This window comes from Corvus hawaiiensis, chromosome 4 (assembly GCF_020740725.1).
Source record: "Corvus hawaiiensis isolate bCorHaw1 chromosome 4, bCorHaw1.pri.cur, whole genome shotgun sequence".
Taxonomy (NCBI): domain Eukaryota; kingdom Metazoa; phylum Chordata; class Aves; order Passeriformes; family Corvidae; genus Corvus; species Corvus hawaiiensis.
The window spans coordinates 26125948-26141933 of NC_063216.1; the positions used below are offsets into that span (position 1 = coordinate 26125948).

Genomic DNA, 15986 nt, shown 5'->3' on the forward strand with positions numbered 1-15986 from the left:
ATTTTCAGTCTTTAAATCAAACGTATGTGGACCTTGCGTTCAGTGACCATGCTGCACTGACAGCAGCAGCAGTGGGTGAGCCCTGCTTTAGTCATGGGAAGGATGAAATGCTGGCAGCTGCAGTGGTAGCTCTGCACACACTGTGGTGCAGAGGTGGTTTCATGGTTTTTGGTAGCTGGTGTGCAAAGCACGGCCTTTCTCCTCTGGGCTGACAAGCTCTGGTGTGGAGCTGCATTCCTGGAGCCCTTCCCCATCCGGAATCAGGGCTGCAAGGCCGTCCCAGCCTGGAGCTTGCCTCTGCCTTTGCTGCCCTCTGGGAGCCTGTCCTCTAGTTCTGGCTTTCCAGCTTTGGCAACAAAAGTGTCCTGAAATGTCCCACCGCTTTGCTGTTCTTTTTCTTTTTCCTTGTGTTTACCCTGCACAATGTGGTGTTTTCATCTCCCTGGCTGTGCCTGCAAAGCAGTTTGTGCGTTGGCTCACTTGGCTTATGTTGCATAAATTATGGAAGTTTTCATTGAGCTTAATTTTAAAACAAAATAAAATTGGCAAGCTCTCTTGTCAGGCGGATCAGCTCCCCAGTCTGTTCTGCAGGTGGTGGTACAGGGTGAGAATTTGATCAGAGGACGGCAAAGCAGGGATCCCTGCCAAACCCCTTGGGTCATGATGCCACAGCCCTCAGGAACGTCATTCATGGAGTTAGAAGGTCAACACAGCTGCTGGGAATTTTATTTTAGATGTATTCTTTTTGGAAATGATGCAATGAGGAATTTATCAGCTTTTCAGATGTGTTCAGCTGATACAGCCGAGACACATTTTCAGGGCCAAACAAGATGCAGAAAAGCCAGCAATGCTGTGAGCAGGTAACCTGCCCTTGCAGAGCCTTTCTGTGCTGAGCACAGCCCTGAAGAGCAGAGGTAGCTGACACTGATGAAGGGATAGCAGAGACTTGTGAAGGGGGCTTATCGCTCTGTGCTTGGCCATAAATTCAAGGTTGCCCTGGTTGTTCAGATATAACACAGCTTTTACAGCTGGCAAGGAGAACATGTGTAGTTTGGGTTTCCCAGATGAGACTGGAGTTGGCTGATTGCTGGAGAGCAGGCCAGTGAGTGCCATCATTGGGCTGGTTTCATGTCTGTGGGCTTTGGGGTGCCTTGGAAGCAAAGACAGTCTCAGCTCTTGGTACATTCTTAGGAAGGAAATGGAGAAGCAAAAGTGTATTAGCAAGGAAGGAACAATAGAAGGAGCAAAATCTGGTAGGGGTTCAAGACAACACACACACCTAGAACCAGATGCTGCACTGTGCTACATTGTACAGAGTTGGCCTAAGTGCTACCATGCAGTGTGTGCATGTGCCTGTCAGCTTCCCCGTGCCTTCTTGGCACTGATCCTGGCGCACAGATACGCGAAGGCATGGTCTCTGCCCTGGAGAATTGTTGCTGTAACTGGATGCGGCTGAAGAAGGCAAAGGGCACTAGGGCATGTATCGGATTGTTCGAGGTTACGTTGTGGAACAAAACAGAGCAGTGATTCCTGTCCTGCCTCCACAACTCTGCCTGTCGGGTACCAATATAGTGGGGCTTTTTATGCTTCCTTACTGTTCTCTGTGAAGCTCAGTGTTTTACAGGTATTGATTTTTTAAGCTTTGAGTTGACCCAAAGAAATAAGTCAACTTATTGATAAAGAAACATTACAATAATTGTTAGTATAAAAATTATTTCAAATGTGACCAGAGATAGCATAGCAAAGGCAAAAGAAAGATCTAAGCAAATCAGTTCTTGGTATAATGTAATTAAATGAGGCTTAAACATAAAAAGCATTGATTCAGCTTTACTGAATTGGTATGAATTGTTTTGGGTTTTTTAGGAAGCAGTGGAGGAAATACAGCATAAAAGGATGAACTCCTGGTCATACTGATAGGGATCGGAGCTTTGCCTTTCAGCAAGGCTTGTGTTCCTCCAGCCTTGCATCAGCAGTGATGCTTGGCTGCCTATCCTGCCCACGTCATTCTTGCTGGTACTTTCCTTTCTTATTCACTGTGCAGCTTCCTCTGGTCCTGGGTGTGTCACTGAGGTCACATCACCCCAGTGCTCAGGGATGAGTGGGATGAAGTAATGCTGCTGCCAGAATCTGGGCCTAAATTGTATCTTAATTTTTATTCATCATTCATTACAGAAGTCAGAGGCATTCTCTAGTGCCTGCTGTCTCAATCCACTGAAATAAGACTGGCTGTGTGCTTAACTTTACCCACATGCTTCAGTGCTGTAATAGCTTGGGTCTGAAAAGGCTGAATTTAGTGTGTGTCTCCCTTTTCTCTGCCTTTACTATTACTGTTAAATCTGGATGTTGCAGCCAGCACTTCCATGCCTTTTTTTTTTTTTTTTTTTCTTCTGGAGAAAAAGAGATGAATTTACTATCAACGAGGCTCCTGGCAGTTAAATTGGCCTGTGCTAGACTTGGCAGTGTACATCTGCTGTGACTAGAGTGGGCTGAGTGAAGGAGGTCCCAAACTTTCCTGCAGATAGCCTCGTGCAGGACTGGGGAGTCATCTCAGAGGCACATCTGTTTCTTCTGCAGACCTGATCCAGCATACTTTCCACATGCATAGTTTCTCTTGGAAATTATGAACATGCAAAGCTGCAAGATTGGTCCTATCATGGCAATTTCCTGGCAGAGGGAAAAGACAGAAGCTATTTTTAAATTAAGGCTTTGAATCAGAAGAATATTGCAGAGTGAAGCAAAAAATTGTGTCAAAACCCTGAAATCATGGACTCTGCAGTTTCCTTATGCCAGCGGTTTTCTTCTCTTCATGGTTTTAAGGCTACGTTTTTGGAGGACTGGGCTGAGATTTTTAAGCGAGACATTTCTATTCTCCCTGGTACACATTATCACTGCAGCAGCAGCATTTTCTGTGTGAGTCAGGCTGGAGAGAAGTGATGTGCTGTGTTCAGAGGGGTGGGACTTAGCAAAAACCTGTAGTTCAGCCACGCGCACGGTCAGAGTGGTTCTCCTTGAAGTTTGCCCAGGAGTTCATTATTTATCCTCCCCCGGCTGGTTTTATGCTCCTACCTTGGTGTACATTTTAAACTTCTCTTTCCAAGTTTCAGTGCTCAGTGGTCACTTGGGAAAAGCAAGTAAGACAAAGTGCGTGACTTCTTCTTAATACTGGAAAATTATGTCCTCTTTTTCTCATCACTTGCTTTTGTATAGCTTAAGAATGACCCAAAGGGCTCTTGCTCAGATTTTCATTTAAAACAAACCAACTTATTTGATTCGAGATCATTATTTCCCCCCAAAGCACTCTCAGAATGATTTGAACATGTGAAAAAAGGCAGTTTATAACCACAATTGTTTCCCTGCCTTTGATAGAGTGGTCACTAGTCAAGAAACATAAAATTCGCTGCCTCAGAGAGAGATGCTTTAGTTAATTAGTTACAATCAGTGTTGTACTAAGAGACTGCACTGCTGCTTGCCCATATATTTGCCTGCTAATTTCACTTGCTGGCTTTGCTGATCCCAGTCTGCATGTTGTGGCTGGATTCCCGTATCTGCCTTGTGAGGGAGCGCCCCAAACTGTGTTGGTGCAGGAGGGACAATGAGCATCTTCCTCTTTGGCCGTTTTCTGTGCTCTGGAAACCTGGGGGGCTGGGCGAGCCTACTTCATAGGTTTTGTTTTTCTGCTAACGGGAAGTTTTCCAGGCCTAGCTTGGACTTAAAAACTAATTTTGGTTGCACATTTTTTTTATATTGTCTTTTAAGAATATTTTTCCCCTTTTTTCTTCACCCACATGCTCATTCGCATCCTCCTGCAGTGCTTTGTGCATTTGTGCATCTGACTGCCTTCTTCCTCATTCCAAGGGGCTGGATTTCACTGCCCCTCTCTGACCAGCGGCATGCAGCTTTTGGTGCCGCTCTGCATGGTCATTTTTTGGGGCCGTACGGTTTTGGCATCCTCCAAAGGCTGCTAAGTAGGTAACTGTGATCCTGGCTCAGTGTGCCAGCTCTCGTGGTGGTGCTGAGATGGGCCAGCCTGGTGCTGCCCACCACACCATCTTTGCAGAAACACATCTCCTGCAGGCCTTTGTGGGCTTGTCTGCAGCCTGGCTATGTCACACCACACCAGGTAAACCACCAGGAAAAGTTCAGCCTGGTGATAAGTAGCACCCAGGATCCTCTCCTACCCTCTACTGTTTGCATGTGTGAAGTCAAATGGAAGGGAAGACCAGCCAATGTGCCTTTCAGTTTGCAAACTCAGGGGAGGTGGCTGAAAAGCCTGGCACTCACCTGGCTCTTGCTTTTTTGCAGGTGACCTGGTGTCTCGAGCGATGCATCACCTGCAGCCCCTCAATGCCAAGCAGCACGGGAATGGGACACCAATGCACCAGAAGCAGGGATCGTTCTACTGGGAGCCAGAGGCTCTCTACACCCTCTGCTACTTCATGCACTGTCCACAGATGGAGTGGGAAAACCCCAACGTGGAGCCGTCGAAAGTCACGCTGCAGACTGAGAGGTAAGAGCCTCTGCACGGTGCTTAGTGTCGTGGTGAGGATGTTTTGTTAATAAATCAGCCCGGCTGGCTAATTGCTAATTACAGCCTGCGTGCGAGAGGCTGCGGAGCAGTCTGGTTCGCTTTAGGATCACATCCTTGAAATCCGCTTCTCTCCCCGAACTGCTGCGTGGCTGAACCAATATATATCAAAAGTGACACCCAGTGGCTACAGACAGCAAATTGGTTCCAGATGTGCACTTGGGAGAGATTTCCTTTTCCTTTCGTTGTTGCTCAGCTATTTCATGTTTTGGAAAAGAAAATGAGAACTTCTATTTCTGGCCTAGCAGGTTTGGGTTTAAATGTGTTTTTTTTCCCCTATATGTTAATAGGGCTCAACAGCTGTGATTGGGGAAGTGGAAAATGAATAGAGTAGTGTGTAGAAAGGAGAAGTCATTAAAGATGCTGGGCTCCAGCTGCACTGAGTAACGGGGCACAGGAGTGACCTCCGGGCTGCCCTGGCCAGGGATGTGGCAAGTGCCAACTGTGCTGCTCTTGTCCCTGCTCCAGGGATGGGCAGGGGGGGCACACCTGTGGCCCTGTCCTGACTCAGGGTCTGATGTAAGGTGAGAAGGAGATGCCCCTGAAGCTGGCAGGCAGGGTGCCCAGCGCAGGGGACAGACTGCTGACCAAGAAAAGAAATTCATCTCCTGTCAAAAGCCCAGCAAACCCTCTAGTAAAACATGTCTGCAGCTGTGTGCTGGGGCACACTCTGCTGTTTCCCTGCCACACCCTGCCAGCCCTAAAGCAGGCATCCCCAGAGCAGAGATGAGAGGAGCGGCTGGTGCTTAGAAAGAGGTGGATATGAATTTTTAGGATGGGTATTGTGGTGATGCAAATGCAAGCTGGTTTGTCAGGCTGGGCTCCACATTTACATCCCAGAGTATGTATTGCAGTGTATGTGTGAGCCAAGCTCTGATCTGCACATGGGGCCTGGCTATTGTTTCACTATGAGGTCTGCATCTCAAAAGCAGCATTTGAGGGTCTCATTGTGTGCGTAGTTGTAAATGGTATATAATATGATATCTTAATTGAAATACTTCTGTATTAGTTGCAGAAGAGCATATAAGACGAAATTCTGGCATAATGAATGTTATAATGATGTTACTGGGAATTTTGCCATTTGCCTTTGGATGGCATTTTGTTTCTTTTCAAGTTTGGGTCGCTCTGTGAGCATGTTTGTCACTTTTTGTTCTGTTATTTCCAAAGTATGAAAAAAACCAGAAGGGAAATGACAAGAATCCAGAATTTTCTTTTTTTTTCTAAATTATTTTTAATTTCATGATTTGTCATCCAGTCTTCCTATTGTGGAAGGCCTAATTCATGTCCAAGAGTGGTTAGGATGCACAAAAAAATTTTTAAAAAATTAGAAAATACTCTCACCTGTAGTTCCTATCTGTGGAAATAATGCCACTGGAACCAGAGGAAATATAGGGGTGAATAAAGCTGAGCCTCTGGTTTTGTAAGATTTCTTCAGACTTCCCTGTGCAGAAGTGAAAAGGGCAGGGCTATTTGAAAAATCACTTTCAGCATTTGCTTTAATAGGTTTTCCCTTCTCTGAGGTCGCCTTAATACACGTCCTCTTCGTTATAGCACTTGAAATACTGATTATTTAAAATGATTGTTCCTCGCTTGATTTTGAGTACTCCATCTGGCGGGACGCCTTCCCTTGGCAGGGCAGTGAACGACTGCGGCGTGCGGTGAGGGCCGGAGCAAGTACTCAGTGTTATTGCCAAGAGCCTGTGGTCACTTCTGGAAGGAGCAGACACATCTCCTGCTGCCTAATCAAACATGCATTAGTACTTAGTGCTGGAGTGGGAGCAGTGCAGGGCTGACTATGAGCCCGGATATTTCCATGGAGCTGAGCTCTGGAGTTTCACCAGCTGGATGTAACCATCCTGTGCTGCTCAGAAAGGAGAACAGTGAGGCCGACTTCTCTGTAGTGCTCTGACGAGCCTTACTACCCATTTCCCATATTTTGGTTTTTTACATGCAGTCATGCTTTGTGGTCCATGACTTATCTCTGGTGCTTTCAGTTTCCATGGTGGGGGTTTGAGCGTTGCAGGGAGAGGGGTTTGTTAAACATGACACATTTATATGGAAAATATTTGCAAGATTTGTGGTGTATCTTTGTGCTGTATTTGCTCTCCAGCTGCGGCAATTGCTTCTATTTTGTAAGAAGCCCCGAAGGAAGCAAGAGGGTCCAGGCATCTTTCCCCATCCTTGGTCTCTCTGTGTCCCTGCTGGTGCAGAGAAGCCAGGACGCTGTGGATCTGGCTGTAGGCAGTATTTTCACGAAGTAGGACTTGTCCTTGGCTCTTCGTGAAGCCAACCTGGCTACTGTCTTGGCCCCCTCCTCCCTGACAGTGCAAGCCCAGGGTAGAGAGGGTTGTGGGATGCAAAGAATTCTCCCAGCACTTGCAGGGCTTGGTGGCATGATGAGACCATCCCATTCTTCCCACTTATCTCCAGCCCACTTGGATTTTGGTCTGAACCAGGCTGAGCTGCAAAGGCTGTACATGTCCTCCTGCAGAGGCTGGATATGGGAGGAGAATCCAGTACGGTGGCATTGCTGTCTGGCTTAGCACTTTCCAGCTCAGAAAGCAGTACCTCCCTCAGAGTCTTGGGGGACAAATGAAAAGGGATTTTTACCTTTGAATAAATCCAGCACTTCGTTTCTAGGGAGCGTTTCTCTCTGTTTGCTCTTCATGGAGGTAAAGAAATGAGAATGCAGTGTTTTTAATAGTGTTTATCTTTACAGAAAATAAAAGGGAAAAAATGATTATATAGTGAAACTCTTGTTGCAGGGGGGGCTGCTTTCATGGGAGTGGGCGGAATGGAGAGTGGCCAGAATTGCTTAGAAAACCTGAAAAATGTTCCCTACTTCCTAAATGCCAACAAACCTAACCATGAGATGGATGTGTGATCCCCTCCCACCCCAAACTCATGCTCCTTCAATCTGGCCACTTTGGCAGAGGCTCTCTGAGTTTTTGGCACCAACACAAGCCAGTTCTGCTGACCCCGGATACCATGTAGATGGCCATTTTGGCAGGCATGGAGGTACAGGGAGAGGGTGGAGCTCCTCGTGGGGTCCCCTTTCCCTTTTGTACCCAGCTGGGATGTGCTGGAGCCATTTATCTTGTGCTGGGTGTTGTCTACAAAAGCAGTGCTCCTCTAGTGCTTCCACCTGCAGGAGGCTGTGGATTATTTCAGTTTGTGATTCTTTTGCTTTCCTGGAAATTAAAAAAAAAAGAGAAAGAACTGTAGATGATGGTACTGTTGTCAAGATTCAAGATTTCTTTCTTGCTTGCTCCTTCTAGCTTAATAAAAAGATCTGTCCTGTGGTTATGTTTGGCTTGTCAGCCCCTATAATGCTTCCAAAATTATTGCAAGTAATTTCTTAAGCACCGGAAAGTGCAGAATCTGTAGTTGCAGATTTGTGTGATGTTTTTTTTCCTTAAGTGGTTCCTTACCCACTTTTATCCACAGCTGTATTGACAAAGTCCTCATTACTTCCTGACTTAGCATGTTCCCCATTAACAACTCGTTGAGAAGCTGTGGCTCAGCAGCTCAGCCCACCCAGAACCACCCATTAATTCTGCTCACAGGCAGCAAAGTCCCTTCTCCCTCTGCTGCTCCACCTTGGAGGAGCTTTAGCTCCTTTTACCACCTGGCAGCTGTTAGCTTTTCTCCTCCAGTCTTTGAGCTGATGGATATGTGTCTGCTTTTAGCCTTCTTTTCACTTTTCCTTAACTATTATTCCCTGTATGTGGAGCAATCCCTTAGGAAATTCCTGTGGGATGTTATTGCTTGCTTTTCGTCTTTCTGCCTGCCTTGCATGCTCACATGGACACACACACAAAAAGATACATGTTCCCTGCACGTGCATACACGTGCTAATTGTAGACTGTGGTCATTCATGATTAATGGAAAGAGTTTGAGTTATCATCTCAATTTTGTTTCATGCTTCAGATAGTTATTAGTATAGCTGGCTAATTAAAGGGATGCAGTCCCTCTAATGAGAGGAGTGTTCCACTGCTATAAAATAATGTGAACTCTTTCAGAGTATTTTCCTAACTGCTACAGCCATGTGTGTAGTACAGATGATACCTACAGAACAGTTTCAGTAAGAAGATAACTAGAGAAAAGTGTCCCTGATTTAAATTATTATGTGGTACAAACTCCATGGGTAGGGCAGTCTCCAGCAAAGACCAGAAGAGAGTGGAGAGAATGGTGAGGAATGCTAATGAAAAGCAGGTAAAGCACTGGGAATACAGAAGTCCTGCAGTGAAACCTGAGTGAACCTGTATATGCAGAAGGGATTACACATGCTTGATGTGCCAGTATGCCATAGGCCCATGTAACCCTACCTATTTTTATCCACTGTTTGTTTGGAAACTTCACATAGTAAAGCTATAGCCTTGCTGAAGTCAAAGTTGAAACCAGGGTTGATTTGACTTGGAACCATGAAAAGAAATCCCAGTGCATCCTTACCTAAATCCTCTAGATTTGCATCCTAAATATCAAACTTCCCACTTTCTAGAAATCCCTTCAGCAGTGTTGCTGGAGCTGCCTGCAGTGTGTGAGATGGCACATTACATGAAATAGTTCAGGCATTATTTGTAGCTCGGCTGTTACACAGCATATCCTTGCTGCACTGAGTCTGTAGTTTACATCTAATTTACCAGCTGGACTTCTGCTGTCCATGGGATGGCTGTAGCATTTTTTAGATAGAGAAAACTGCGTGCAGCCCTGTGAGAACAGCATGGTATCCAGGCCGTTCTGTGCTGCGCTCTGAATGCCGTGTGTCCTCAGGGATTTGTGCCATTGCCAGTCGTGTCAAATCTGATGTCAAAACTGCCAGTGAAATATTTCCCCGTTGTGGTTGCTGGCTGAGTCATCACTTTGACTCAGTTGTGTTTCAAGTCTTGGCCATTAATGTTTTTAATGTGGGAAAGGCAGCAGGGACAACTCATTCCAGCCCTGGATGTGGGTTCAAAAACTATGATTTGCAGATACCCATTTGTGGACTCTGGAGCACCAATGTCTTGGTGCACAAAAGCCTAAGGGTAAATCCTCCATCTGCCTAGGCAGGTCTCATGAGGTTTGTGTGAGAGCAAGGAGGTTTGATCCTTCAGCCTGAACAAAATGCAGAGCTGGCTACTTGGGTCACTCTTAGCTGGGCTTCTGGGGTGGCAGAGCAGCTGCCTAGCATAGAGTGGCTGCATGAACTCACATGGAGCATTGGTCAGCACTGCTGAGTTTCTGGGAAGGATTGGGACTGGCAGCTTTTTGAAGGCATCGAGAAGTATTTGCTCCCGCTGGAGACAAGTAGCTTATGGTGTAAATATAAATGAGTTTTGCAGCCCAGAAACCCATCTGAAATGTGTGCTCTACATTGGAAATAACCATGCTTTTCTATCTTTCAATAATGCTGAAAATGGACTAGCATTGCATATATGTTTTCACTGTGTATTCCAAGTGAAAACTTGTCAGAACTTAGGACGCTTTTCAATTCATATATTGGGATTTACTTTAAAAACCACCCATGAAAACATAAACAAACCAAACAAATATAAAGAGCTTTCTACAATGTTAAAGTTGCTGACTCATATCTGCCAAGAAAAAGCATCTCCCTACCTTTATCTAGACAGGCTTTTTCTCATAAAAGTACAGCCTTATGCATCTGAGGAGCACCTTTAACTCTTGGTAGCTTTTGCAAATTTAAACAGCAGCAACCTCTGTGTACCCATTTGCCTGTCATTGCCACAAAGGTTGGCAGTCAGCACTCCTTGGCTGGAGTGAGAGAAGAAACTCCACACCTGCCCCCCCACCCTCCCTAGCAGCCAAAGGATCCTGCAAACAGACATCATCCAAAGCAATTGTAGCAATTGAACCAAGTTAAAGCAAAGTCCGGTCTATTCAGCTGTGTCCACTTCACAGCTGGTGAAGCTGAGGGAGGGACAACAGGAGGTAGCTGGGGGAATTCATATCTGAATAGGATTAGGCCTCAGGAATTTCTCTCTTCCCATTGTGACTATCAAGCCACTCCTTTCCCTAAAGTTTGATTTAATATAATAGGCAGTGAATGAGTGCATGTGGTGGGGCAAGGGCTCCATAGGTGTCTGGAGAAGAGCAATGTGAAGTGCCCCTGGGAAATAAAGAGGCTCTTGTGCTGCACTTGAAATGATGATTTTTTTTCCTTGGAGCACTGTGATTGTATGGGAATCTCTAATGTGCACTGATGAGCTCTGGGACCTGGAGCATGCTGCAGGCTCTGCTGGGAAGAAGGGGCTGGTGGACCATCCAGGGTTTGTGAGTCTGTGTGAGGAGCATTCAAAGGTGATGAGTGTCCTTACTCTCTGCAGGGGAGAGGGGTCAGCTGGTGAAGGGAAGAACTGCTCCAGCTGCTGGAAATCAAGGAGGGAGTGGTTGTGTGTAGTGGCCCTGCTCTGGGCAGAAGGTGGACTGTGAAGCTGGTCAATGGCCAGCAGGGATTCTGCACCCTACAAAAACGGTAGGAACTGTGACAAACCAGGGCCAAGAATTATTTGGATCTGGAATTTGTCAGAGTGCTGCCCATAGTGCTTTGCATTGCAGCAGGTGGTGTCCAGCCAGGAGCTTCATCCATCTTCTCACAGACCCATGCAAAAATAATGAAGCATCCTATTGCATTTTATGGTGCACATTTCTCATGGTCTTCCACCTGACAATTTCTCCTGTTTATATACAGGTATACTGCTACCATAACAACAATAACAATAATAGTACTACTACTAATGCTAATAATAATGAAAAAGCTTGAGTTATTGCATATGCATGACAGAACTTTTAATATCTCTGTGTGCCAGCAAGTGAGGGAGGGGGAGTGGTGGGCAGCCCAGGAAGGCTGCGTGTGGCTCTGGAGGGAGTGCAGGCTTTAGGGAACCCCTCATGCAGTTACATTTACATTCCCCCCCATAACATCTGCTTTTCTGATGAGTCATTTTGTAATTCAGAGCGCCCTGGAGACATCAGCCCCACAAAACCAATATAAGGTTGAGGTCTGATGGGGTAGGGAGGGGTCGTTTGCCCACTCTAGGGGGAGGGTGCTGGCAGGGAGCTGCAGTGTGTGAAGGCAGCGGGGAGAAGGACCTCTGATAGCCAGGACAGGAGAGGATAGTGAGGATTTGTCCCCTGTGGGGCAGTGTCAGCAGGGTGTAACCTGCAGATGTCTTCAAGGCATAGGAGCTTATGGGCCCATGAGCTGTCCAAAAATAGATGTGAGAGGAGTGCTGAGTGGCAGGAGGGAACAGGGAAGGATGCTGCCTGGGAGGAGGAACCAGAGATGTGAGGGTTGGTGGGGCACTCATAATTGCCTTCTCTGATGAAGTAGGAGAAGGCATATTACAAGAGGAGCTGGCTACCCCCTTGCCAAGGACAGGGGGACAGGGCCCAGAAGGGTCCAACCCTTTGGGGATCTGCTTTGTGTTGTCCTCCCCCAGCCTTCCCCCACCTCCCAGCTCTTGTGTGTGGGATGGGAATTGCTCTGTGCAGAGACTTCTCCCTGCATCTGGATCTGGCATGTTTTTCCATTTAGATGTCAGCTCAGGAAAATACAAGTCTGTGCCAAAAACCATCTTTTTTTTTTTTTTTTAAATTACTTAAGTCCGTACTTAACTTTAAACTGCAGGGAATTAGAGGATGGATGGATGCATTTCAAGTTAAGCACAGGTACAGAGAAGGGCTGGAGGAGGAGGTCAGAGCATGCACTCACCTGCAGCCCAGGTAAGGTGCTTGTGCAGCTGAGCTGCTCCTGATTTCCCATATCCTTCAGGCAGAATCAAGCCCAGCATGTTCCCTCCATGGTTAGATTCATTTAATTAAGGCATGTGCTTCCAAAGCATGTAATTAGGTGACTTGTCTGCTCTGGAACACAGAATTACTGAATTCTCCTGGTTGGTAGCTGCCTTTATACCAGAGATAAATCAGTGTATGTGCCAGTGATGTGATGCATTTGTCTAACCCATTTTTACACAGTGCCATTTGAGAAGTGAAATATTTCTTGCTGATGTCACATTGTCTTGTGGATTATCACACCCTTATAACTCTGTGTTCCTCTTTCCTCTTTGGCACACAAGCAGTATTTAAAAGAAAAAAAACCAGCCCTTCACATGGTGCACAGACTCTTGAAGGGTATTTTTAACCTATTGCACTCAGCCATATTTGGTTCTCTTCTCAAAATACAAATTTCCTGACATGCTGAGATATGCAGTGATGATTTTTTTTTTTCCTCCTTGGAAAAAGGAATGTAATATATTGTGAGCAAACTCCATATCCTCATCTAGGGACTGAAATTGGACTTAATAGAAAATTTCCCCGCTTCTGCAGAACACTGATTCTCTTCCCTCTTGGGATTTATTGCACCAAATAGCCGTGTTCATTTCTATTTCTTTGTTGAAATTTGCAAGACTGGGAAAGGGAAAAAAAAAGCAATTTTATAGTGCAATTATCTGAGTTCCTGTAAATATTTCTGTTTGCTTTTCTCCTTACTGTGGTGAGGCAGATTTTATGCTGGGTGAGTTTCTGACCTGCACAAGAGGAGGAAAAGTGTGAACCCCTGAGCCCCCTGTTCAGCCACAGCTCTCTGCTTTTCTGTTTGCCCAGCAGATGTTACAGGAAGGTCCTGTACAAGCCTGTTTTCATTTCTCTGATCCGAACTGTGTTCACTCATGCAAAACATAACCTCAAATTGAGTTTTCCTTTAATTGTATTCCTAGAACCAAGTTACGTCTGTAACTACATGCAGTTTTACACTTCCAGTGTGATTTGCAGCTCCCTTTCTGCTGTTTGCTCAGCAAGTGATGAAAAAACTCCCACTGATCACTTGTTCCCAGCTACTTAGTGCTTCAAAACAGGATTCCTTCTGCTCTGAGGATGACCTGGGGAGCAGTCACCTTCCAGGAGCAGATACACGTCTCCTTCCCCCCTTTCCTTCCTCTGACTCCCACCACCCTCATGACAAATGAGCGGGGTTAGGAAATTGTTTCACGGGAGCTGTGGCAGATGATTTTCTGTCCTTATCTGCCTCCTTATGTGGTTGTGGCAGGTCTGGGGAGAGCAAAAGCCTTGGAAACAAATGCAGCCTGGTCTTGAGGTGACGGTGATGTGTTTGAATAGAAAAATGATGGAAGTGGCAACTCAGCCAAAGATGTCATATTTCAAAAAGAGGTTGTTGATTTCAGTGCCTGTGAGATTTGGGAACACAGTCCTAGTGTCCTAGGGAGAGTTTGTGGCCTCAGGGCTTCTCTGTCCTTTGGCGCTTCTGAAGTATCTCATCCCTCCTCAAGAATATTAATATCAGAGCTATGTAAAGCCAAGTCCTGAAAAAGGGAAATAAATGCATAAAGAGCTATAAATAGGAAAAGGATATTCCAGAATCAACATCTTCTTAAATAATTTTTCTCAGGGTAAATCCTTTTGAGGTAAAGTTGTATATTTAAAATGTAAAATATTTGCCTACTCTGCACCTAACACAGACTTTTTTCCTTCCTCCATGAAAAGGGACCACAGAAGGAAAGGCAAGCAAGAAACTTGCTGTGACCTTCAAGGTGTTCAGCTGCAGTTATTTTATTAGTTTTGTCTCCAAAATAGGACTTGAAGCTATGGTTTTTACTTACGGTTTGGCATCTTTCTCTTCGTTCCCAAATAGTTCTTAGCACAGATGGAGCGAACTATGTGCATGCCTCATCTACAGCTTGGGCAGCTCTTGCTGGGACACGGGGCTGTCCAGGTATTGTGGAGTGAAGGACCATGTCTGTGATAGTGCCCGGACTCTGTGAGGGTGTGGCCCAGAATCCCAGCATTCACTTTTGGGGGCAGTTTTGTATGTTTTTGCTCACTTGGCAGAACAGCTGGCACCCGAAGGTATAGAAGTTTGATACTGCTAAAAGTGAGACCGAGCAGTCTGATTTCTGACCTCACTCACAGATAACCTTCACATTGGCTGCAAAGTCCCCCACTTCCAGGGCTAAGCTCAAGGTGCCCATTGCATCGGCAGGAGATGCTGGAGACTTCCTGAGGCATTGCCTTCCCTCTCCATCCTTGCATCTCAGTGCTGGGGCATCCCCTCTCTCTACCCACAGCCGTTCTCCTGTCCCTATTGCAAAGAGACAGGGGAGTGAACCCAGGCCAGCGTGTCAGCCAGAGCGGGACATGGTCCTGTGCCAGCCTCCTGCCCTCTTTTTGGGATTACACTATGTGAAGGATGGGAGGAGGGCTTGCCAGTCGGGTGCACTGACCTCGCAGGAGACCCCATAAATGAGCATGGCTCATAAATCTCACTCTCCAGATAGTCCTGCCCTGGAGACAGGGTGAGACATCTTGATTCAGACCTATTTGAAAATTGCTGAGCTGGTTTGCTCTCCCATTCTTTCGTTATCCTTGCTCCCTTCTCTCTGTATATTTTTATTCTCACACACATAAGCACACACACACACCCCCCTGCTCTCTGCTTCTCTCTACCTGTTCCTGTGATGCTAGTGTGCTGTGGCACTGATGTCTGTGTGCTCCCCCAGGCCGTTCATCGTGCTGCCTCCGCTGATGGAGTGGATTCGGGTGGCGGTGGCTCACGCGGGGCACCGGCGCAGTTTCTCGGTGGACAGCGATGACGTGCGGCAGGCGGCCCGGCTCCTGCTGCCGGGAGTTGACTGCGAGCCTCGGCAGTTAAAGTAAGTCCACGGAATGCAGATCGGCTGCTTTGTGCAAAACCTGTCTCCCTTTCCTGGTGAACAGCGGGCGGGCAGAGGGCTCTGTTGTTGCCTGGGGAGGCGCAGGGATGCTCCGGCTCGTCACTGCGTGTGTTGCAAAATCAGCTCCTGGTATTTGCTCACATCCGTGGATGAGCTGGTTGCATGGTAATGGGTGCCTGACTATCTCACAGCTGGATCGAGCCCATAATCTGCTCATCAGAGCTTACATGGTGGTGGGGTTTTTTTTTTCCCCCTCTTCCTGTTAGGTTCTGCTTGCTAATGAGGGGCTGAAACCTTCTGCTAATTATCTGATTCACATTGCTTCGCTATAAAATGCCAAAATGTAACTGGCAGGGCTGCAGATATTTTTCAGGGCTTTGTTTTCAGCATTAATGCTTAAAGGGCGCATTTAAACTTAGAGGTAAGACTACTTCTTACAGTAAAATTGTATTTTTCATGCTAATGTCAGTTCAAATTACTTGTAAATGTCAGCCTAGATAATTTGACTTTTTCGTGTTTCAGATGTGACCTTTTAGTTTTCTAATGAAGTCTTAAAGTATTTATTGCCAGGATATGTTTTTATTGTCTGTTTTGCCTTATTATTATGTACTTGGATAAAAGTACATTCTAGGACTGTTCTGGAGTCAAGAATATGTTTGGTTTTGATGTTCATATGAAAAGGCATTCTGAATCTGCCAAAGCAGAAATGATTC

General features: G+C 46.1%; 1 protein-coding gene across 4 annotated transcripts in view; it reads left to right on the forward strand.

Moving 5' to 3' along the window:
• Window positions 1-15986, forward strand: part of ABTB3 (ankyrin repeat and BTB domain containing 3) — a 184473-nt gene that overhangs the window by 112052 nt on the left and 56435 nt on the right. For 3 of the 4 annotated variants that reach the window (XM_048300597.1, XM_048300599.1, XM_048300598.1), the window contains exons 3-4: window positions 4303-4507; window positions 15100-15252. In XM_048300597.1, the coding sequence (XP_048156554.1) occupies window positions 4303-4507; window positions 15100-15252 (358 nt within the window). The remainder of the gene's footprint in view (window positions 1-4302; window positions 4508-15099; window positions 15253-15986) is intronic. The other variant, XM_048300600.1, reaches the window with a different exon arrangement.